This window comes from Erithacus rubecula (genome assembly GCF_903797595.1).
Source record: "Erithacus rubecula genome assembly, chromosome: 4".
Lineage (NCBI taxonomy): Eukaryota > Metazoa > Chordata > Aves > Passeriformes > Muscicapidae > Erithacus > Erithacus rubecula.
The window spans coordinates 30167144-30190185 of NC_136686.1; the positions used below are offsets into that span (position 1 = coordinate 30167144).

The 23042-nt window shown below is 46.1% G+C and overlaps 8 protein-coding genes and 1 pseudogene across 9 annotated transcripts in view; 4 read left to right on the forward strand and 5 right to left on the reverse strand.

The window, feature by feature from the left end:
* The window catches only part of LOC306801457 (histone H3.2), a 40114-nt gene that overhangs the window by 14842 nt on the left and 2230 nt on the right, over positions 1–23042 (reverse strand). The window lies entirely within an intron of this gene.
* On the reverse strand, positions 633–1061 carry LOC306801832 (histone H2A type 2-C). Its single transcript, XM_079305242.1, has one exon. It carries the CDS (start codon positions 1022–1024, stop codon positions 635–637), a length of 390 nt encoding a protein of 129 aa, XP_079161368.1. The 5' UTR covers positions 1025–1061; the 3' UTR covers positions 633–634.
* On the forward strand, positions 2275–2790 carry LOC306801829 (histone H3.2). Its single transcript, XM_079305239.1, has one exon. The coding sequence runs from the start codon at positions 2313–2315 to the stop codon at positions 2721–2723; it is 411 nt and encodes a 136-aa protein (XP_079161365.1). The 5' UTR covers positions 2275–2312; the 3' UTR covers positions 2724–2790.
* On the forward strand, positions 3503–3951 carry LOC306801830 (histone H2A type 2-C; the record flags this gene model as incomplete). The annotated part of the gene is made up of 1 exon (XM_079305240.1): positions 3503–3951. The coding sequence occupies exon 1, from the start codon at positions 3562–3564 to the stop codon at positions 3949–3951; it is 390 nt and encodes a 129-aa protein (XP_079161366.1). The 5' UTR covers positions 3503–3561.
* Positions 4681–5077, reverse strand: LOC306801499 (histone H4). Its single transcript, XM_079304621.1, has one exon. It carries the CDS (start codon positions 5023–5025, stop codon positions 4714–4716), a length of 312 nt encoding a protein of 103 aa, XP_079160747.1. The 5' UTR covers positions 5026–5077; the 3' UTR covers positions 4681–4713.
* On the forward strand, positions 13141–14655 carry LOC306801130 (histone H1 pseudogene; annotated as a pseudogene). Its single transcript has one exon. The product of its transcript is annotated as a histone H1 pseudogene (transcript).
* On the reverse strand, positions 14775–15330 carry LOC306801131 (histone H2A-IV). Its single transcript, XM_079303875.1, has one exon. The coding sequence runs from the start codon at positions 15172–15174 to the stop codon at positions 14785–14787; it is 390 nt and encodes a 129-aa protein (XP_079160001.1). The 5' UTR covers positions 15175–15330; the 3' UTR covers positions 14775–14784.
* Positions 15398–15954, forward strand: LOC306801132 (histone H2B 1/2/3/4/6). Its single transcript, XM_079303876.1, has one exon. It carries the CDS (start codon positions 15523–15525, stop codon positions 15901–15903), a length of 381 nt encoding a protein of 126 aa, XP_079160002.1. The 5' UTR covers positions 15398–15522; the 3' UTR covers positions 15904–15954.
* Positions 22329–22842, reverse strand: LOC306801459 (histone H2A-IV). The gene has a single exon (XM_079304564.1). It carries the CDS (start codon positions 22802–22804, stop codon positions 22415–22417), a length of 390 nt encoding a protein of 129 aa, XP_079160690.1. The 5' UTR covers positions 22805–22842; the 3' UTR covers positions 22329–22414.

The window sequence follows — 23042 nt, forward strand, 5'->3', positions numbered from 1 at the left end:
CTGCAGTTGTTTCCCATTAGTCCGCATTCCCATAGGTCCCAGCTGTTGTTACATAGTGGCCCTCCAGAAAACCACAAAAAAAGCTACACAAGTCTACGGAATACATGTAGGTAACTTTCGGGAAACTGGGACAGCCCTAGTGTTCCCACGGAAAGACGCCGCTGTATCCTTTTACTTATTCCCTCTTGCGTCTGAAAGGGAACTAGGAAACTGCACTGTTCACAATAGTAGCTTTATAGAAGGCTTTTCTGCACCGTTATGCAGCGTTAGTTGCCCCGGTGGCGCGGACGCGTGGCCAGGGAGGGGGTTAAGTGCCCGCGCGATTCACAAAAGCCCGCGCAGCCCACGATCGGCTCTGCCCATCGCATTCCGCGCTCGTCTCAGCGCAGCGGCTCCTTGCTCTTCCAGGAGCAGTGCTCCGAGCTGTTCCTAAGAGTCAGCCCTGCACATTCCGCCCGAGCTCCCCGCATCAAGACAAGCCTAAATATACCTGCACGCTACCAAATGATATCAACCCCATTATTCTCTCACCCACACCAACACCCGCTTCGCAGCATTTCAAGCTCTTTTTCGGAGACTGTGGGTGGCTCTGAAAAGAGCCTTTGGGTTTTTTTGCTTATGGGCTCGGGACAGTTTACTTGCTCTTGGCTTTGTGACTCTCGGTCTTCTTGGGCAGCAGCACGGCCTGGATGTTGGGCAGCACGCCGCCCTGCGCGATCGTCACCTTGCCCAGCAGCTTGTTGAGCTCCTCGTCGTTGCGGATGGCGAGCTGCAGGTGGCGGGGGATGATGCGCGTCTTCTTGTTGTCGCGGGCCGCGTTGCCCGCCAGCTCCAGGATCTCGGCCGTCAGGTACTCCAGCACGGCCGCCAGGTACACCGGGGCGCCGGCGCCCACGCGCTCCGCGTAGTTGCCCTTGCGCAGCAGCCGGTGCACGCGGCCCACGGGGAACTGCAGCCCGGCCCGCGACGAGCGCGACTTGGCCTTGGCGCGCGCCTTCCCGCCCTGCTTCCCGCGACCGGACATCTTCCCTCGCTCGCGCTCACAACAAACTCCCACCAACAACCACGAACTGCAACGACTCACCGCCGCCCTGAGCGCTCCGCCTTTATATCCCCACCCTGCGCGCGGCCGCCGCCTCCGGATAGGCCGAGGCGCCTGTCGGGGGCACGCGCAGCCCAATGGCGCAGCGAATCTCACGCTGACCAATCGCGAGGGGCGCTGCGCCGACAGGCTCCGACCGCGCTCTCCGCGCGGCCAATCACGAGCCGGAGCGGGCGGGGCTCGGCTCGCGGACCCGCTCACGAGCAGCGCTCGCTCCCGCCGCCGCCGCCGCCCGGGCTCGCGGGGCTCCGCTGCCCCGTTCCGCAACGTGTTTGCTCTCCCCGGTTTTAATATTTTTTAAATTCCGCCGGGCTGCACTGTGAGAGTTTGGACTGCTGAGTATATGGAATAAAGGGGAAGACCAGACATTATGGGGGTGTCAGTGAGGGGGAAAAGGTGGATGGATGGTGCACCCAAAGACTGGTTATGTAGCAATGTCCCCAAACTTTGTAGCCGGGCCTTATTTAAACAGAAGCTCTTCGTTTAGAATTTAAAGTGTATATAAACCGTCGGTTAAGTTCTTTGATTTCTAGAGATATCCCCTTGTTTCATAGATGCTTAAAGTAGCTTATATATTAATACATAATCAATAAGATATAAACCCTTTTAAATTTTTCATTCTTGAGCTGAAATTACTTCATTTAGTTCCCGTTGTTACTATCTGATTGGAGGATATATTCAAAATTACTTTTCTTTCCCTATTCGATTTTTACTATATATATATGTTTTCTCGGTAGTTCAAGGCATTTAAATAAAAATGCATATAATTTCCAGAATATTCTTATCATTGTTAACCCTGCACAAATATATCCAATGAAATAAAAAGCTAAAATTTCTTACTTAGAGTCTGATAAAATGGTGAAACAAAGAGAGTGGAATAAAATGCTTGCACAATATAATGCAAATTTTAAGCCTTTTATGGTTTAATATTAAAGTTAAGTTTTGCCAGTCAGTATCAATATTAAGTCACAGTTATTTCGAAGATGGTAATAACATTATGGCTTTTTACAAGACCACAAAATACTCAGTAAGAGCTAAGAGGTAGGCGGTCTGACAAGGGCGGGAATTTTAAAATTTGAATCCACCAATGAAACGCAGCGCGTACTCGTCTGCCTATCAGAGAAGCCAGCAGGGCTATAAATAGTCCCCGAGTGCAGGCAGTGTATTAGTGTCGCCGCTGACCTTAGCTTCCCCGGTCTGAGTTGGAGCGATGGCGCGTACGAAGCAGACAGCGCGTAAATCGACGGGCGGGAAGGCGCCCCGCAAGCAGCTGGCCACCAAGGCTGCCCGCAAGAGCGCGCCCGCCACGGGCGGCGTCAAGAAGCCGCACCGCTACCGGCCCGGCACGGTGGCGCTGCGCGAGATCCGGCGCTACCAGAAGTCCACGGAGCTGCTGATCCGCAAGCTGCCCTTCCAGCGCCTGGTGCGCGAGATCGCGCAGGACTTCAAGACCGACCTGCGCTTCCAGAGCTCGGCCGTCATGGCGCTGCAGGAGGCCAGCGAGGCCTACCTGGTGGGGCTCTTCGAGGACACCAACCTGTGCGCCATCCACGCCAAGCGCGTCACCATCATGCCCAAGGACATCCAGCTGGCCCGCCGCATCCGCGGAGAACGCGCATAAGCCTTGCAAAAACATTCCCTTCTGGTCTGCTAAAAGTTTACATCAACACAAAGGCTCTTTTAAGAGCCACCACATAAACACAAAAAGAAGCTGTAACACTGCGAGGTTTCAATTATTTTAAATAAAGAGTATAAAAGATAACAGACTGCAAGTTATGAGATGAACAGTGTTTTTCTTATGTGTTTCTAATCTACGGGTAGTAAACATGAGGCAGGAGAGTAGGTTTGTTATGTATTTTTTTTTGTTTTTTTTTTTTGTTGTGGCGTGGGGTAGTGTACAACGCTTTCTAAGCTCGAAGAAAGGATATAAACTGTTAATGTCTCGTGGAAAATACCCACCATGGAACATTTTACTGTCTTGCCAATCTCGGCGTGCCCCATTCAACCCCCTTTTCCCCCTCACTGACACCCCCATACTGTCTCACTCTTCCCCTTAATTCCATATACTCAGCAGTCCAAACTCTCACAGTGCAGCCCGGCGGAATTTAAAAAATATTAAAACCGGGGAGAGCAAACACGTTGCGGAACGGGGCAGCGGCGGCGGGAGCGAGCGCTGCTCGTGAGCGGGTCCGCGAGCCGAGCCCCGCCCGCTCCGGCTCGTGATTGGCCGCGCGGAGAGCGCGGTCGGAGCCTGTCGGCGCAGCGCCCCTCGCGATTGGTCAGCGTGAGATTCGCTGCGCCATTGGGCTGCGCGTGCCCCCGACAGGCGCCTCGGCCTATCCGGAGGCGGCGGCCGCGCGCAGGGTGGGGATATAAAGGCGGAGCGCTCAGGGCGGCGGTGAGTCGTTGTCAGTTCGTGGTTGTTGGTGGGAGTTTGTTGTGAGCGCGAGCGAGGGAAGATGTCCGGTCGCGGGAAGCAGGGCGGGAAGGCGCGCGCCAAGGCCAAGTCGCGCTCGTCGCGGGCCGGGCTGCAGTTCCCCGTGGGCCGCGTGCACCGGCTGCTGCGCAAGGGCAACTACGCGGAGCGCGTGGGCGCCGGCGCCCCGGTGTACCTGGCGGCCGTGCTGGAGTACCTGACGGCCGAGATCCTGGAGCTGGCGGGCAACGCGGCCCGCGACAACAAGAAGACGCGCATCATCCCCCGCCACCTGCAGCTCGCCATCCGCAACGACGAGGAGCTCAACAAGCTGCTGGGCAAGGTGACGATCGCGCAGGGCGGCGTGCTGCCCAACATCCAGGCCGTGCTGCTGCCCAAGAAGACCGAGAGTCACAAAGCCAAGAGCAAGTAAACTGTCCCGAGCCCATAAGCGAAAAAACCCAAAGGCTCTTTTCAGAGCCACCCACAGTCTCCGAAAAAGAGCTTGAAATGCTGCGGAGCGGGTGTTGGTGTGGGTGAGAGTATAATGGGGTTGATATCATTTGGTAGCGTGCAGGTATATTTAGGCTTGTCTTGATGCGGGGAGCTCGGGCGGAATGTGCAGGGCTGACTCTTAGGAACAGCTCGGAGCACTGCTCCTGGAAGCGCAAGGAGCCGCTGCGCTGAGACGAGCGCGGAATGCGATGGGCAGAGCCGATCGTGGGCTGCGCGGGCTTTTGTGAATCGCGCGGGCACTTAACCCCCTCCCTGGCCACGCGTCCGCGCCACCGGGGCAACTAACGCTGCACAACGGTGCAGAAAAGCCTTCTATAAAGCTACTATTGTGAACAGTGCAGTTTCCTAGTTCCCTTTCAGACGCAAGAGGGAATAAGTAAAAGGATACAGCGGCGTCTTTCCGTAGGAACACTAGGGCTGCCCCAGTTTCCCGAAAGTTACCTACATGTATTCCGTAGACTTGTGTAGCTTTTTTGGTGGTTTTCTGGAGGGCCACTATGTAACAACAGCTGGGACCTATGAGAATGCGGACTAATGGGAAACAACTGCAGTTTTAAGAACAAGTGTTAAATAGAAACAAAATAAGCCAAGCGATACAGCTCTTTTGAAAGAAAAAGTGGGTGGCTCTTAAAAGAGCCTTTGGGTCTTTGTTTCGATGGTTTGGTAGGAACACAAAGCTTTAGCCGCCGAAGCCGTACAGAGTGCGACCCTGGCGCTTGAGGGCGTAGACCACGTCCATGGCCGTGACAGTCTTCCTCTTGGCGTGCTCCGTGTAGGTGACGGCGTCGCGGATCACGTTCTCCAGGAACACCTTGAGCACGCCGCGCGTCTCCTCGTAGATGAGCCCCGAGATGCGCTTGACGCCGCCGCGCCGAGCCAGGCGGCGGATGGCCGGCTTGGTGATGCCCTGGATGTTGTCGCGCAGCACCTTGCGGTGGCGCTTGGCGCCGCCCTTGCCGAGCCCCTTGCCGCCCTTGCCCCGACCAGACATGATTGCACCGCCGCTGCTGCTGCCGCTGCTGCTGTGAGCCAGCGCCGCCCGCGCTGTGTCTTTATAGGGTATGGTCGGACCTGGTTGGGAGCAGGGGCGGGCACGGCGGGCGGGGGGGGCCGCGCCTGCGCCTCCGCCCCTTGTGCCGCTCGCGGGCGCCTCCCCGGAGCCGCGGCTGCTCCCGCCGCGCCCGCAGCCCCTCGGCTTCCCCAAAACGCTTTTTCCTGCTTCTGCCCCTGCGGTCGCAGAGAGAACGAAGAACCTTTTTTTTTGTTGTCGTTGTTTTTTTCCGTTGGTGCTGCGACATTGCCACTCTGCAGGGATGTTGGTATGGCCATGCTGACCATATATTTCCACTTCTGAGGTCCCATTCAGGCATTCGATATACTGAGACCTATTTGATAAACCTAAGAACTCTTCGGTCAATTTCACGATCTTAGTGTAATATTTGTTATATAAAATGAAGCATGTGGAAAATCATGTCTAAGTGTTCACTCTAGACTAGAAGGAAATGTTTATTCTCCTCATAGCTGGCTCTGTTTGACTCTCATATTATTGCATCAGTGGCAAATCTGCACTGAACTTTTTCAGCAATGAAGTAAAGGGCCTTTTTTTTCTATCCTAGTGATTTTGTTGTTTTCTTCCTATTCACACTTTATTTTCTGTCTCTAGTATTTTCTTTAGAATTAATTCCTGACATCCTGGTGATATACAAAAACATTGTATTTTCATTAGGTAATTACTTCTAGCTAGATTCAAATGATTAACATATAACAAATGCATAACAAAAATGGCTGTGCCAGCCATGTTCATGTGTAGCCCAATGCTTTCAAAGGATTGACTCAATTCTGAGTGCATACTCTTTCTTTTATGTAATATGTTTTCCTTTCACAAGGGTATGTTGGAAGTGATGACATTTGTCTCTGTAATTTTTGTATAACTTCATGACTCTGAAAATCAGTCATTATGACTTCAATCTGTGCCTCATTTCTGTTGGCTATGCCTGCAGTCCTCCATTTGTAGTTTAGGAAACACTGGGCCTATGAAATCAACATAATTCCAATATGGAGAATGTGCCTGTCTTCATCATGGCCAAATACACACATCATTACTCATATAGAGACAGAGGAAAGCCCTTGAAGGTGAAGGGCTTGGAAAGAGCTGTGTGCAGTCTGGCAAGCCTTTTTCTCATTGACTCCGGAATTTTTTTTCTGCCTTAGTGACTCCAGTAGGATAAGCCTGAAAAAGTGATGAGGTCTAAAAATACAATGGTGAAGTAATTGTTTCAAAGCATATTTCAATTCAGATATTTTTTTATAAGAATGTCTTCATCTGGCCCTGAAAATCTATGATTCCTTTTTATCCCTTCTTCTACATGACTTGCCATTCCCTCTGTTTCACATGTATTATCTTCATCTCTGCAGCTACAGAGAAAGGTATTCAGTTCACTGTCATTGCTCGTGGGCATTTTGTTCCATTTCATGCATGTTTTCCAGCAGCATTTTATAGCAGAGGTGCACACTGAGGACAGCTAACCACATATTAATGGGTATCTCCACTATGCTAGTCCATGTAGTACATGTCCATCACTCATTTGTCCATCTATCACTCACAATCACCTATTCCTCAACCTTTTGATTTGTATTGCTAAAGCAAATCCAAAAACATGTAAAATGTTTTGTCTAGGGAAAGCAACTGCTACACACAAAGAAGAAAAATCCATTTGTGGCTCCCTAATTCATCCCTTCCCTAAGACATCCCCTCGGAGTTAATGAGTCTCCAGCCTACATGGCACTAAAATCTAGAGGACCACTTTGATGAGATTATCAACTATTGCTCTTACCTTCTTTATTTACTAGCATCTATCACAGTTGGGATATTGGTCCAGAAAACAGTTTCCTGTTAATTACTCAAGTGTTATAATTATGTCTCCAGCATAAAATTAAAAGAGAGCAGACTCTCCAGGCTGTCCTGGTCATAACACCCATTAATTTCTCCCCACTCTGGATCCCTGCTGATATCACTAACTTAAGAAATAAGTTCTACTACCAGACTGTGTATTCTTCTGACCTCTCCAAGACTTGCAGCTTTTGTGTTTCCAACACCAACTCGACAGAGCTTGTGTGTCCCTCAAGTTTGAATGGACCACAACTAGATGACCCTCCTACCCAGGGGAAGACAAAAAACAAAAACAAGCCTGAAAGACCCAAACAAAACCACAAACTAAAGCAAAGACCATTCACCCTGTAGAGACAAAAAGGACATGAAAAATGGTAAAATGAAAATCTAACCCAGGCAGAATTGAATACTAGGAATGGGTTTTTTCATTAGTGTTAAATCAAAAATCCACTGATGTGGCTGGCAGTGATAACCCTTGAAAGCTCTTCTATGTACTTAAGCATGCCAAGGCCTGTTTTCTTCTAAAGAATTGTTGAAACAAGAACAGATTGCAATTTTTCCTCCACATAAATTTTGGTTCTATTAATTTCCTTTCTTTCTTTTTTTTTTTTTAAATCCTAGTGAATTTTTTATTAAAAAGACCATGCCTTAGAATTGGACATTTAACATTAGAACTGCTCAAATGTTCACCTTACTGATGACCAGGCCCCTTTCTCAACAGGTTTGAGTAATTTCAGTTACTAAGTTTTCTTGTACATGTCTCTTTGCAGTTTGAGCAAACCCAAACCCAGCAGTCTCTCTTTACTTACAATCTCTATACATCAGGATGTTTGCTGATCCCTGCTCCAAGCTGCTCAGCGCTGGCCTTCTGTGCTAGTCTAGGCAACTGCACAATTAAATGTCAGATGTTACAAATTACTAATCTACTAATCTCAAACAGCCTGCAAAAGCCAAAGTTTATACTCTATTCCCTATTTCAAAACAAAATCAACAAAATCTTGATGGCATTTTCAGTTCTAAAGCAGAAAAAAAACTGTGCCACAAGAAACACAGTTTAGTCTTAAAGTACTCATTATGGATGACAGTCTTTTCTGGGATCAAGGCAATTTGCAGGCAAAATAAATGAAATATATTCTTCCTGAATGTGCCCAAATCATATATATAAAGTCTCATGAGCTCTGAACTCAGATTCCTGACTTCCTAACTGTATGGCAGCAGAAGTGACAAGGTGCTGACCTCATTGATATATCAGGGGGAAACCCAGGCACCACCCAGCCCTTCTAGCCTTCCCCTGGCAATCTGGACAACCTACTGACCTGAGATAGTGTTTCTCTGCACCAGACCATGGGCTGCACAGATGCAAAGCATGTACTGTAAAAACATGAACTCCAGCACAACTTCCACTGTGAACAACTCTTTAAAACCTTTCTGTTCCCTTCTATGGAAAAACAGCTGCAAAGTGGGCTCCCAAGAGCTAACGTGCAATACTGCTGCTCTGGAAAGATGGCACAAACAGCTTTGTCTAGAGCCAGTAGCTGCTTCACCTTTACACCTCTGATGAAAAACAGGAGGGCAGCAACACTTTAGGAGAGCAGCCTTGCATGGTGTGCTGCACTGCTCTGGCTCTGAGCTTACATCGTGCCTGGGTCCCACTGTCACTGCCTGTGAGGCAAAAAAATGAGTTTCCTGCCAACATAAATTTACCTGGAAGCATTTCACATCAGTGTCTGGGATGTCAACACCAGAGTGCAGACCAGATATGCATGCACAATGTGTCCACTTTGTCCCTCCATAGGTTCCAAACACACTGGCTGGAGTGGGAAGTGACATCTAGATTCATCACATTGCTCCCTACCAGAAGTCAGAGACAGCACTGTCACAAAAGCAGGAAAGTGTGGAGGGCAGAAAATACACAGAAGTGCTGCAGTGCTGTGGGGAGGAAGAGTGAGCTGCTCAGCATTACTCCATGAGAGCTGCTCACTAGTGTGAGCAGCCAGGATTCTGTGCTGATGGAGAGGCTGCATGAAAAGACAGTGTGGTGTGACCCTTCCTGCGTAAACTTACTACAAAATGCAGGTCAAAGTGAGGCACTCTTGACTCAGGAGGAGGCAGTTTCCTCAGGGAGCCGTGTATGATGCAGATCCTGGTAATGTTGTTCACCTTTCAGGGAAAATTTGTCTAAGGGCCTGAGGTGTCCTCAATCTCCCATTGATGACAACATTCAAACCATGCCAAAGTGGTCCAGAATACAATTTTTCAAGTGGCCTGGATTAGTCTTAGAAGACCAAATTACTCTGAGATATAAATAATTCTGTTCTTTGATATCTGACTGAGGACCTTTTCAGTGTACGTGAAAAAAGTAAAAATGCATGAAGCTAATAAACGCACACACAGTAAGGAACAAAGTCCATGTTTTAGCTGTTCTCAGAAAGGTTTTGGCCCCCTGCATTTTTACTGACTCTTTTTTTATTTTTTTTTGCTTTCCCAGGAAAGATTTCCTTTCCAGTGCCTCCTAACTATGGACATATCCATGTTTCAGACTACAGATTCTCAATTGCCAAATTACATGCCATGGCAATGAAGAAGGGAGGACACAACAGGTGCCCCAACCCTTAACCAAGGGTACAGGGAGGAGTGTACAACATTCCAGGAAGCTGAGTCTGTGGGGACAGTCATCAGCTGCCCTACCCTATTTGCCCTGCTCCCTGTAGATGCTCACTCCTACCCCGAATTTAAAAGGCCTTGTGTGACCTCAGTATACTCAGGAACCTTACCAGCAGACACATCAGTATTATGTAGGCAGAGGCTTGTTCTGCTGAGCTGCAACAAGTTTGTAGTTTGGTAGGTCTCCCTTTAAAATTCCTTAGCTAAGTATTAAAAGTTGCTAAACTGTGCTGGCTGGTTGGATCACACAAGTGTTATTACATTTGAAACTCAGATGAAGATGATGTCACTGAGGGCAAGAAAGGCATGGGTGTAACACTGCAATAGGAGTGTAATCATGGTTGTAGGGAGCACCTTTATGTCTTTCCTGTGGAACATGTATGTGGGAATGCAGCACGTAATGTAAATCTCTCACCTAAATCTCTCTGCAAATCACCATCTGAAGCCAGCAGAGGGGCTCTGGTGTCTGAGCTGTGCTTCCTCCAGTGTGCAAGAATGAGTGAGCACAGCATTGAGCTGGAGCAGGCAGAGCAGCCACATTGCTGTGGCTGGATCTCATGCTAATGCCTCCTAACAAAACTGCTTGAGAACAACCACTCTGCTACCTCTCCTTAATGCAGACATACCTAAATATAACCCACAGCTTATTTTCTTAGGAACAAGTGTTGGCAGGTCCTAAACTGCAGATGGGAACGTTTGATAGCTCTCAGGGTAGTGCCAGCCCTTGGTTCCTGTGGTTCCTGTGTCTTCGTGCTTCCCAAGAGGTCTTAACTGCAAAGTTGGAAAGATTTGGGTATCTGAAGGGAAGCAACTTGCAGGGAGGGCTCAGATTGCAGGTTTGTGATGTAGTTTGGCCTGCTGGGGTGGTGATAATGTGGGAAGGATTGAAGTCATTCATATGAAGGAGACCTTACAGTGGTGCACCTTCACTTTCCAAAATATTGTTCCTGCGCATGTATTTCTTTCACATAAAAAGGAGTATGTGTTCAAAGCAGAAATTCTACATCAGTAAATTTATCTCTGCATTAAAACTATATAAAAAAAAAAAAAAAGAAAGAAAGAAAGAAAGAAAGAAAGAAAGAAAGAAAGAAAGAAAGAAAGAAAGAAAGAAAGAAAGAAAGAAAGAAAGAAAGAAAGAAAGAAAGAAGAGATTAGAGAGATTATAGCTTCTCTGTCATGAAATTTCTGAAGTTACTTCAGTTTAAGTTACTAGATTGTAACTAGAGACATGAAGCTGACACATATGTACTTAGCAGATCTTTTTGTAAATGGGGAAAGGGTAGCAACTGCTGAGAGAAAAGCCAGAGAAAAAATTGGGATAGTGACCAATTGTTTTAGCCACCTCAATTTTGCCACCAACAAATGTGAATGCAGACTCTGTGAAGCCACAAATGAGAGCTGGAATAGTCACATTTCCTTCAGTAAAGACTACTAAATTAAATGTGTTCAAAATAACAAGAATAAGCAAAAAGGAATTTTTCATTTTGCTGACATGTCACTCACAGTCTAAGCTTTTCCTCTGTCTATATGCAAAGAAGTCTCTAGGCAACTGCCAAATTTCATTTCTTCCCAGCAATTCCTACCTTATTACACTATGCAGTCAAATCAGTGGAAAGGTTAATCCACACGTGTACATATACAGGGTAAAGGCTTTAGAACATTTTACTTTCATTTGGCAGTTTCTGAAGGTATATTTGAAATATCCACATCCACTCCATTTAAGCCCTGTATCCTTGTGCTAAGCAGTATTGACAAACAAGATGTTGAAAGTCACATTCTGATTAGCTCTTCTCTCAATTATTTTCCTCTTAAAGCATTGCAGATCTCAGGTGCAGTTTTACTGCAACTTTTTGAATGGTATTTTGTAAGTATGTGGTGGAGGGCACAGTTTTTTCCCTTCACTGCATTTATTCATAATTTCACATTCCCTGAAACACAACTTTACAGCAAGCTAAATCTCTCATCTTATATACATTCTAATTTTTAAAAAATAGCCATTGTAAATGAAACCATGAAACAAAAATAGAACTACATTTCCCTAAATCTATCTCCTCATACACTCTGAATTTCTAGTTGCTAATAGGTACTTAAATACTGCATTCACATTATATGTGCTGTATCAGGCAATACAAAAAGGGTTGGCTGTACTGTAGTCTTTGTTATTTTTAAACAACTAGAAAATGCAAAGAATAATATACTTTTTTTCATAATCAGTTAGAGATTAATGAAATATTAATCCAGAGCTCTGTTCTGTTCAGCATATTACACCATATTCCAGCAGATATCAGTATTGATTGACTCCATCCTGGTTCTTTAGGAATGACCTATGGCCTACCTCTCCCCTTGTTAAAACTCAGGTTATCACAAAGTGCTCTAGTTCCTGCCATAAAAATATTTCCTTATTTCAGTGATTCCTGCACAAGTAAAATGCGCAAGTAAAAATTAGGTGGGTTTTATTCAGAGTGAGAAGAGGATTCAGAATTCAGAGGCTTTAGCTAAACCTTTGTGTAGCCATGTTCTGTGAGACACATAAAGAAATCCAAACAGTAACAAGGTTTAAAATTCTACTACTTTTAGAGAAAATATTAAAAAAGATAATATTCTTTGGGGATGAAGAGCATGATTAATAAACTGCGATGCTAGTCCTTGCAAATCTTAAATTACCACAGACAAAGATAATTTCCATAAACAACAGAAGTTTAGGAGATTGCTTTCTTCTACAAAGCTGCAGTTTTGTAATGTAAGGTTTTAAATGTCGATATACTTCAAAATAAAATGGAACATGATAACCAAATAGCTTGGTTTATTTAATAATTGGTTGAAAAATTCGCGTGGAAAACAAACAAAAAGAAAACACCCTACACAGGGCAGCAGAGCAACTTTCCCTCCCTTGTACTGAAATTCCAGGAAGACAAAATAAACCTACTGTATGTTCATAAATCTCCAGATAATAACAAATTGCTTATATTTCTATAAAAAGTGGAATAGGAGGTTGTACGAGACACTATTTCGCTAGACTTTAGCGTTTTAGTAGGTAAAACACATGGTCAAAGGAACCGGTTCTTAATCCATATTCAGAGCTGAAAAAGGAGTTTGTGTTACTTCCTCCTCTTCAAAATCAATTTAAACAGTCAAAATAGCTTCAAATCGCCAGATTTCAACTTTGTCCCCAAGAAAACCCTCTAAAGAATAAGACTGAGTTGTTGCAGTAACATTTATGTCAAAAGGAAATTTTTAATTTGCAAGGAAAAACAAAAGTTTCTCCCTTCAGAGGTCTCTCCAGCAGCAGCACACGGGATTTATCGCCTCTCCTTTAACTCAAATCGCGAGTTAGCCGCAGGAAACTCTCCCGAACGCAAGTACCTGCTCTTCTCCCCCCTCACCGGCGAAACCGGCCGATTTGGTGGCAGAAATTCCGAGGAAAACACACTTTTGTGAGTCCAAAGAAACACAAATCGAGCACACCGAAGAGCTCCCCGGCCGTGCGGCGGGGCGGGCTCTGCAACCCACCAATCACCGCGCGGCTCCGCTCTAAAAATACGAGCATCTGACCCGGGCCAGCCCAATTGTGTTCGCCCGCTCCGCCGAGGAAGCAGCCGCGATGTCCGAGACCGCTCCCACCGCCGCCGAGGCTGCGCCCGCGCCCGCCGCCAAGGCCGCCGCCAAGAAGCCGAAGAAGGCGGCGAGCGGCTCCAAAGCCCGCAAGCCCGCGGGGCCCAGCGTCACCGAGCTGATCACCAAGGCCGTGTCCGCCTCCAAGGAGCGCAAGGGGCTCTCCCTCGCCGCGCTCAAGAAGGCGCTGGCCGCCGGCGGCTACGATGTGGAGAAGAACAACAGCCGCATCAAGCTGGGGCTCAAGAGCCTCGTCAGCAAGGGCACCCTGGTGCAGACCAAGGGCACCGGCGCCTCCGGCTCTTTCCGCCTCAACAAGAAGCCCGGAGAAGTTAAAGAAAAAGCCCCGAAGAAAAGGGCGCCTGCAGCTAAGCCCAAGAAGCCGGCGGCCAAGAAGCCCGCCAGCGCCGCCAAGAAGCCCAAGAAAGCAGCGGCGGTGAAGAAGAGCCCCAAGAAGGCGAAGAAGCCGGCGGCAGCAGCGGCCAAGAAAGCGGCGAAGAGCCCCAAGAAAGCCGCCAAGGCTGGCCGCCCCAAAAAGGCAGCGAAGAGCCCGGCTAAGGCGAAGGCGGTGAAGCCCAAAGCAGCCAAGCCCAAGGCAGCCAAACCCAAAGCGGCCAAGGCGAAGAAGGCAGCGCCCAAAAAGAAGTAAACTGTACCAGAGGAGTTTTGTTCTACACACTTTGTTATCCAACGGCTCTTTTAAGAGCCACCCACACTTTCCCTAAAGGAGCTGATGCACCCGGGTCGTCCGTAACCTGCAGCAGGGGTCCAGCAATTCGTAAGTCGTCAAGAGGTCAATTGTGTTTTGTTTTTTGTTCCCTAGGATTACCGAAAGAACGCGATAGAGCGCGGCGGCTTTAGGGAAGTGTAGACTTTTGTTTTTCCTCCGAGCGATTACTTTTGGATACCAAGAAACAATGATTTGATAAAAAATCGGATGTATGTTTTTTTAAAAGATATATTTTGTAACAAAATAATGCAATTGCCAGGCACGCTACTACTGAGCCATGTCTAATCGTTTGAATTCTTTCTCTTATAAGTATCCGTAAATGCCTTTGTCTGTTGGGGGGGGGGGGGAGGAGGGTAGGGTTTATTTACGGACACAGAAAGAGCCCTGATCTCTCCCAATCCTTTTGTTCCCGATGAGAAAGGAAAAGCTTTAATATTGAAAAAGCCCGCCCTGCTCAAGGATTGGCCAGCGGAAATCCCGGCCCGCTGCCTTTCCCCCTCTCTTCCCGCAGACGATTACGCCTCTTACCTCTGGAACTGTGTCAGCCACTCGGAGAAGAGGCGGAAAAGGGGGGGAAGAGACAGAAACTCACTGAAGAACTAGACGAAAAATGTTCCACACCGTGAAGAACTTGAATGGGGAGGAGGGCATTTTGGCACGACTTTGTTAACGATATAGAAAACATTGCTACCATATCCAACCAAAAATAAAGAGAAGTTTAAACACGAGTTGAGTAATTAATGCTAAACGGCCGTCACTGTTTTTTGGGTAACTCAGCTCTCTTAGGACCTTGTGGGTGGCTCTGAAAAGAGCCTTTGGTTTTTTTCAGAAAAGCAAACGCGCTACTTGCGGGTTTACTTGGCTTTAGCTTTGTGACTGTCGGTCTTCTTGGGCAGCAGCACGGCCTGGATGTTGGGCAGCACGCCGCCCTGCGCGATCGTCACCTTGCCCAGCAGCTTGTTGAGCTCCTCGTCGTTGCGGATGGCGAGCTGCAGGTGGCGGGGGATGATGCGCGTCTTCTTGTTGTCGCGGGCCGCGTTGCCCGCCAGCTCCAGGATCTCGGCCGTCAGGTACTCCAGCACGGCCGCCAGGTACACCGGGGCGCCGGCGCCCACGCGCTCCGCGTAGTTGCCCTTGCGCAGCAGCCGGTGCACGCGGCCCACGGGGAACTGCAGCCCGGCCCGCGACGAGCGCGACTTGGCCTTGGCGCGCGCCTTCCCGCCCTGTTTCCCGCGACCGGACATCTTCCCTCGCTCGCTGCCCTCGGACAGGAACACGCCGTGCTGCAGATCAGAGACTCAGCGCTCCTCAGCTCGGCTCTCGCTTTACAACCTCGTCCGTTCGCTGATAGGCTGAGAAGTAGGTCTTGTGCAGGCAGCCAATGATAAAGCGAATCCAATTCTGACCAATCAGACGGGAACAATGATTAGTGATGACATAGTTTTTGGTTTGACCAATGAAAATGTGCAGAGTCGATACCTCTCATTTGCATACTGGAGCTATAAATGCGTTTTACGCAGCGGCGCCCCTCACTTCGCTCCTGAGCGGATCCGGAGGTGTTTCGTGGTGTGCAGAGACAAGCCGTGATCGCCATGCCCGAGCCGGCCAAATCCGCTCCCGCGCCCAAGAAGGGCTCCAAGAAGGCGGTGACCAAGACGCAGAAGAAAGGCGACAAGAAGCGCAAGAAGAGCCGCAAGGAGAGCTACTCCATCTACGTGTACAAGGTGCTGAAGCAGGTGCACCCCGACACGGGCATCTCGTCCAAGGCCATGGGCATCATGAACTCCTTCGTCAACGACATCTTCGAGCGCATCGCCGGCGAGGCGTCGCGCCTGGCGCACTACAACAAGCGCTCCACCATCACGTCGCGGGAGATCCAGACGGCCGTGCGGCTGCTGCTGCCCGGCGAGCTGGCCAAGCACGCCGTGTCCGAGGGCACCAAGGCTGTCACCAAGTACACCAGCTCCAAGTAAACACCTCCTGAAAATAGCGCTTAACCCAAAGGCTCTTTTAAGAGCCACCCACTTTTTCAATAAAAGAGCTGTGCAATCAAGTAAGACAGAACACCTTAGAACTTCTTACTGTAGAATCTTCCTCCTAGGAGTATTCCTGCGGGGGTTAGATTTCTTAGCTTAGTTTTGCTTTTGTTTTTGTTTTTGTAAGGTTTCTTGATTTTTGCGTACTAGGGTTAGTTTGCCAAAATGCTCCTCTCGAGTTTACTGCCTTATTAAACTTTTACTAACTGCAGTGTATCTGTAAAGAATTAAATGGATGGGGGGCGTAGGGTGGTTTTTTTAGGGGCTGCTCTCCTTAAATTATTGCAAAAATTTTTATATCTTGTTACATATAACTAAAACCATACTATTGTACGTTTCTTTGTTACGTGTTTTGTAAACTGAAGGATAGAAAATTTCTGGATATTTCTAGTCGGGAAGGAATCGAAATAATTAATGGATATTCATCCAGGCACAGCGTTGCTATAATAAGATTTACCACTTGATGGTGCTCAGTCATTAGGGTTATTTTTGATGCAGACGTGAGAGATGAGTACAGTGCACTATACTATAAAAGAACTTTTGTAGTGATAAGTGACATTTAACTTAAGGAAATAAAACAGATCAATATAACTCAGAAATATTTTCTAATATCTCCTTTATTCTCACAGGTGTCAATATAATTCTACTGTTCATGTGATTTTTTTACAGTAACTTGCCTTGCTTCTCCCCATGACTGCTTTAGGTTCTTGGAAGTAAGGAAAGACGTGAAGATTATTTTTTTTTATCTGTCCTTTTCTGCATTTATCTGTCACTAATCCTAACGAAACAATTAAATTCTTAGAAACCTGACACTCAGGACTGACTGTCAGCTACCAGGCTTTATCACATAGCTACTAATGAGACTCAAACTGCGGCTTTCGGGGTCACTCCCTCTCATTCTTGGATAATTACATCCCACCATAGGTGCAGATGAAAGCCATTATCACTTTCAAACTGAATCTGAATAATCCTAAATTTCAAGTAAACAATGTGAACTTCTGAACATACTTCGAGCATTTGACATCAGATCTGATTGTAACAACTCTTTATTTTTCTAACAGTGCTTAGAATAAAGTCTCTCTGTTATTACCTATTTATTTCAGAGCAGTCCTCTTTGTATTCTTAACGACACCCTGGTGAGATGGCATCAGCCTGCTTCAGTAAGAGGGAAAGTGTTCAAACACATCATCCTGGTAGAGCAGGTACCATTACTGCTGCCACCGGGCCATGAAGGAACTAAGCAGATGCCCCTCACACACTTTTCCTGCCCTTGGTTCCTCTTTGAAGATGAGTTTCCAATTCAGAGAGTAGTTTATCTATCCAGTGTGCAGAGCAGATACAGCTGGGTGCCTCCAAAGAGGAACCCCCTACACCAGATTGGAACCCAAATTATATCTGTGCAACCCATCATCCAATCCTCAAATCCAATAATTTATTCTTGGTGCTGATCCCTTGATGACATATTGATCTTTTTTTTGGTCACTGGGGCTGGCCTCCTGAAGTTCTGGTTTCTTGGTCCATCTTCATTCTTCTTCTGTCCTGCCAGGTTCAACTAGTTCTGTGTTTGTGACATTATTTTTATTACAGAAGTTTATTGTCTCATCAGCTCATGTGGCCTAGGGCCCCAGCTTGTTGATCTTCCAGTGCAAAACCAAGTTATTAATCCCAACAATTCTTAAAACTGAGAAGTGTTTGGACACATCATCTATAAATAGACACTTTATGTTGTCTCTTAATCTACCCTCCAAAATGCCTCTTGATTCACAGCATCTGAAATGACGGGAATATTTTGGTATTGGTAATACAAATATTCTTGTCAGCCACGTTTTGTATCTCAAATGATCAGAGTGACACTACAGTTTAGTCCTGTAGTAAATAACCAGAAAAAAAAATACTTAAGAAAAAAACAATCAATTACAAAAAACCACCCCTCTTATACTTTCTTCTGGAATAATAAAGTTAATATCACTCCTGGAGAATATATATCTTCTCTAGATGACCATCCTTGCAGTAAAATTTGTGTTTACTGATCATGTTTAAAAAAGAAAACACACACAATTTTTTATTTCTGCAAAAGTCAAATACACCAGCTGGGCAAACAAATATCTGTATTCTTTAGTTAACTTACTGAACAGTAAATCAGAAATAAGAAATAGATGCTATATACCTGGACCAAAACCTGAAAAAGTCACAGACCCTCTGTAGCAATTTTTTGTGATTTCCTGGGGTGGTGTGGACTTTTTGAGAATTTTTAGTTTTGGTGGGGTTTTTTTCATTTGTTTTTTAATGTTTGTTTTGTTTATATTAATGAAGTAGTGCAATATCTGCTCTCAAACTTGAAATATTTTTTTTAATGGCTACAGAATGTAATTACCTGACACCAAGAGAAGATATTGCAAGGCTAGTTTCCAAGAGGCCTTTATTCTCATTTTAAATATTTTTTTTTAATTTTTTTTAACATAATTACAGATGCAGGAGAAAATATTGACTGCAGCTAGGGAAAAGGATATTTGGTCTAACACACACCGCAATGCAATATTTTCAACCAGTGATGAAAATCTACCCAGGTTAGATGGTAAATTAAAATAAAATGAGACTTCAGGTCAAAAAACCTGATCTAAGGGTTATGCCATTCAGAGAACAGCACAGCTCAAAACAAATCTTACTGTATGGAAAAGGGCTAAGAGTAGATGGGAATGCAGCTGGCAACTTTTCCCTTTCCACCTCACACACCTATGAGGAAGGAAAAGCATTACAATGAGCAGAGGCAGCTCTTTCCTCAAGGACTGGGGTCACAGAACCAGAGGCCTGTTTAGGTGTAAAGGGTGTTTTCAGTTATATTTCTTTCATGGCAACAAAGAAGTAAATTATTTGACTGTAGTCCTCTCAAAGTGTTTGCTCCAAAAGCATTCCTTGTCATAAATGATAGAAGATATTAATCAAAAAAATCATCTTTTCATTTTTAACACTGAGCATCTCAGGAAGCAATTCTGAACATAATTCATTTTACAACTAGAAAATAAGTGGATTGAAAAGAATTAGAGAACAGGTCAGAATTTTCATCCCATGTAAGATCCACAAAATTTTTGTGCTTGTACTCCTACTTATATTGCATGTAGATTTTTTTACTTACAAACGCCATAGGAAAATAGAAGAAATAATTCCTGAAAAAAAAAAAAAAAGGAAGAGAGCACACATAGAGTGCTACATCTGAAATCTAAACTTCAAACAGATGAAAGGATGTTGTCCTCCTTTTGTGCAGAGCTGTGAAGAAATGCACACATCTCTGGTATGCATCCTCTTTTATAGCAAATAGCAGCCACTGCAACAATAAACAATATGAACAATCCACATGATCAAGTTTTGGGTTTTTTTTTTCACTTTATGTTCTTGGGACACAGCAAGGTTAAGTGTCCTCAGTCATTCCACTTAGAAAAGAGGAGAAAAACTACAATTGGAATGGCATAGTCCAAATCTTTCAGCACATCAAAATACATCTTTAAACAGAGCTGCCTCTGCTTGGGCTCCAAGCATCATCAGACTGGACAGACTGCACCACAGGCAGACCTGGACTCAGCTGAGCTGGCTCAGGGAGCCAAATTTATCTGAGTTGGTTCTACTCTCAACATGCAGGGACTGTTGAAATTGCTGCTACAAACCCACGGAATAAGTGAAATGGTCACATTTCACAGGCACACGTAGCTGCTGGAGTTTTAGCCTTAACTGATACTTTTATGTCATGCAAAAACTCATAGGGTGTATACATGTAGTACTTCAGACTTACCACAGCAGCTCACATTTCTCAGCAGGTATAAAGAACAGGGGGAAACATCAGGAAACTGCCAAAGAGCTGTGAGTAATTTACAGCTTTTATCTGAACTGAATAATGCCTACTTTTCTTTTGTTCCTTGACAATGTTAAAGTAAAAAACACTTTAAGTGGGGGTTGGGGTCAAACTGAAAAGGAAATACCTTGTTTCTGGATTCAAAAATCCAGGGTCATGCTCTGCTATTCCAGCATATATCCCATCTTTTTCTTTGCCTTCTCCCTGCTATTCCCAGGTGCCTCTTCCAGTCCAGGCTTTTGGTGGAAGCCACAGAATAACAAAACCTGATGAGCTCCTAATCCCAAAACACCCCCATTCCACTGTGAAGCCTTGCTTCATCCTGTGTTATCCAACCACTTCCCTTCTCCCAAAGGTGGATTTGTCCTTAAATCAGGGAGCAGGAAAATATCTGTCATAGCCTGGCCAAGAAACCCAAAGGATTTCCTTATCCCTGGAGAAATGATGGTTCCTGGTGGGAGCCGAGCACTCTTACTCACCCCTGCTGTATTTATACAGCAATGGGATAATTCAGCTTTAGCTGAGATCACCTCCTTAACGTGCCCATGTAAAACTCCTGCAATTAAATAGCAAAACACACAACAAAGAAAAAAAACCAAAACCACAAATGCATATATGATACCTCTGTTTTATTGCACAGCCAGCTCATCATTCTGGGAGTCACAGTGCATCCCACCATTCCACAGGGAGGAGAGGGAGCTGAGTGTGGGATGCAGCATCAGCAGATGACATGGGGGGCTGCTGATGCCCTGCCCAAAGATCTGTCCCATCAGAATTGCTAAGTGATCCCATTTTTACTTCCCCCTCCCATTCTGCTGTTGCAAAAACAATTTATTAAAGAAACATCCTGAAATCCATAGATGCCAATCAATGGAGGCTGCTGATGTTCACACCAGCACTGATAGGAAATACATATATTTTCACAACAGTTCTGCCCACTTTGCCCACTTTTAGAAAACCACATCTATAAAGCATTTTCACAAGTGGGTCTGGCTGTACAATATACATTCAAGGTCCTGCAGTCCTTCATAATTCAGGACCTCACGTAGGTCTATCTTTAATTTTTGGCTTTATTTCCTATGCATGTACCTCAAAACTACAAGTACATAATGACTAAGCATATATTTTAGCATTTAAAAAAAGAGAGGAATGACTACTACTAATAATTATTAATTATATTGGAACTTTCTTCAGTCTACAAACCTGAATTTTTATTCCAGTCACTCAACATTGAGATGATGCACACATGCTTTTTTTCTTAGCAGTCTTTCCCATTGTTTGCTAACAGTACAACATGCAGAGGACAGTTTCATTATGTGGAACAAGGAGACAAAGATTTCCTTCCCCTGTGGAAAGGGGAACTTACCACAGACTCAGTTTTAGGAGACTTTAACTCATTGAACACCAGATCACAGATGTTAAGTCTCATCTCTTTTTCCCTGTACCGGATGGTGGAGATGTTGAAAACTGCTCCCATGACTGCAGTGCCATGAACTGCAAGACAGTCTCGGGAAGCCAAGGAGCTGCTGGCTTCTGCAGCCAAGAGCCTGAACAAGATGCTAAGGGAAAAAGAAGAGGAGGAGCCTCGTTAAAGCCAGAAGGAAATCAGAACCCAGCAGGGCAGCACCAGAGAATTAAACTTTAAAGCAACACTGTGACCTGCTGTAAAAGCAGAAGCTTTTTTAAGAATGACTCGCTTTCTCCCAAAACGAAGTACCGGCTCGAAATTCCCCGTTACAGAGGGGGAAGAGGGTGTGAATCCAGTGATCAGTGCCAGAAAAATGAAATTGAAAGTGATCGTGCTCTTTCTGCTGTAACTCAGTGACCACCACCGTAATGGCACAGCAGATCAGGCTGCTCCCTGACAACACTGGAAAGTCCTCCCTGCCTGAAAACTTTCCCTAGTGTTCTACAATTCCAAGGGAAGCCCGTGGGACTCTTCGACACACGAGTGTTAAAAGGCAGCAAAAGTGGATCAGTCAGGGGCCCGAGGCGAGGAACACCCTTCCTGTTGAGAAACAATTTGTTCTAGGTCACTGCGAGGACTACATAATACTGTTCAGGGCTTTAATTTTTATTTTTTTTTTTGTCTGCAAATTTTTTGTCCCCATCCCCCTTCTCTGAAACACCTACATGCAACAGTGATTAGCTCCTTTATTGTACTCTGAAACAAAAAATCCAGGTAGCTAATAAGACTTGCATACTGTCCTCTAATACTTGAACACAACACTTAAGAGCAAAGTCAGAGCCGTCTGGGCAGGACATGGTATTTACGCCATTCTAATATCCCTATTTAATAAGATATACCCATTGAAGTTGTCATACATTAGTCAATTTAGAAATTCTGAAAAAGACAACAGTAACGAAAATTATTCGAGATAAAAAGGTTTTCTTGATAAGAAAAAAAAAACCTACAGTAATACTACCCCCCACGCGAAAAGGAAAAAACTAGTGAAATGAAGATCAAAGATTAAAACAAAAAAAGGCAACTTACGTATCTGTCTTCTTTCTATATAACAAAAAATAACAGTGGCTCAACTCTTTATGAGAAATGTGGGTGGCTCTGAAAAGAGCCTTTGGGTTATGACTAGCCTCACAAAGCATTTACTTGGCTTTAGCTTTGTGGCTGTCGGTCTTCTTGGGCAGAAGCACGGCCTGGATGTTGGGCAGCACCCCGCCCTGTGCGATCGTCACCTTGCCCAGCAGCTTGTTGAGCTCCTCGTCGTTGCGGATGGCGAGCTGCAGGTGGCGGGGGATGATGCGCGTCTTCTTGTTGTCGCGGGCCGCGTTGCCCGCCAGCTCCAGGATCTCGGCCGTCAGGTACTCCAGCACGGCCGCCAGGTACACCGGGGCGCCGGCGCCCACGCGCTCCGCGTAGTTGCCCTTGCGCAGCAGCCGGTGCACGCGGCCCACGGGGAACTGCAGCCCGGCCCGCGACGAGCGCGACTTGGCCTTGGCGCGCGCCTTCCCGCCCTGCTTCCCGCGACCGGACATTGCAGCGACTCAGCAGCACCACCGACACAGAGAGCACGAAACAAAACGGAGAGACACTGAGCTGGTGCAACGTCCGCATTTTATACCACTCGGCCGGATCGGAAAATGCATCTTCTGATTGGCTGCGAGAGGCGACTTTTTCGGCAGCCAATGGAAAAGCGGATTGAGATTTGTCCAATAGCATCTCGGCGCCGCGCACTGAACTGAGGCCGGGCCAATAGCGATGCGGCGATGAACG

What these genes read in the sequence shown, in the direction of transcription:
- LOC306801832 (XM_079305242.1), bottom strand. Translation starts at nt 1,024, where the DNA reads ATGTCCGGTCGCGGGAAGCAGGGCGGGAAGGCGCGCGCCAAGGCCAAG.
- LOC306801829 (XM_079305239.1), top strand. Translation starts at nt 2,313, where the DNA reads ATGGCGCGTACGAAGCAGACAGCGCGTAAATCGACGGGCGGGAAGGCG.
- LOC306801499 (XM_079304621.1), bottom strand. Translation starts at nt 5,025, where the DNA reads ATGTCTGGTCGGGGCAAGGGCGGCAAGGGGCTCGGCAAGGGCGGCGCC.
- LOC306801131 (XM_079303875.1), bottom strand. Translation starts at nt 15,174, where the DNA reads ATGTCCGGTCGCGGGAAACAGGGCGGGAAGGCGCGCGCCAAGGCCAAG.
- LOC306801132 (XM_079303876.1), top strand. Translation starts at nt 15,523, where the DNA reads ATGCCCGAGCCGGCCAAATCCGCTCCCGCGCCCAAGAAGGGCTCCAAG.
- LOC306801459 (XM_079304564.1), bottom strand. Translation starts at nt 22,804, where the DNA reads ATGTCCGGTCGCGGGAAGCAGGGCGGGAAGGCGCGCGCCAAGGCCAAG.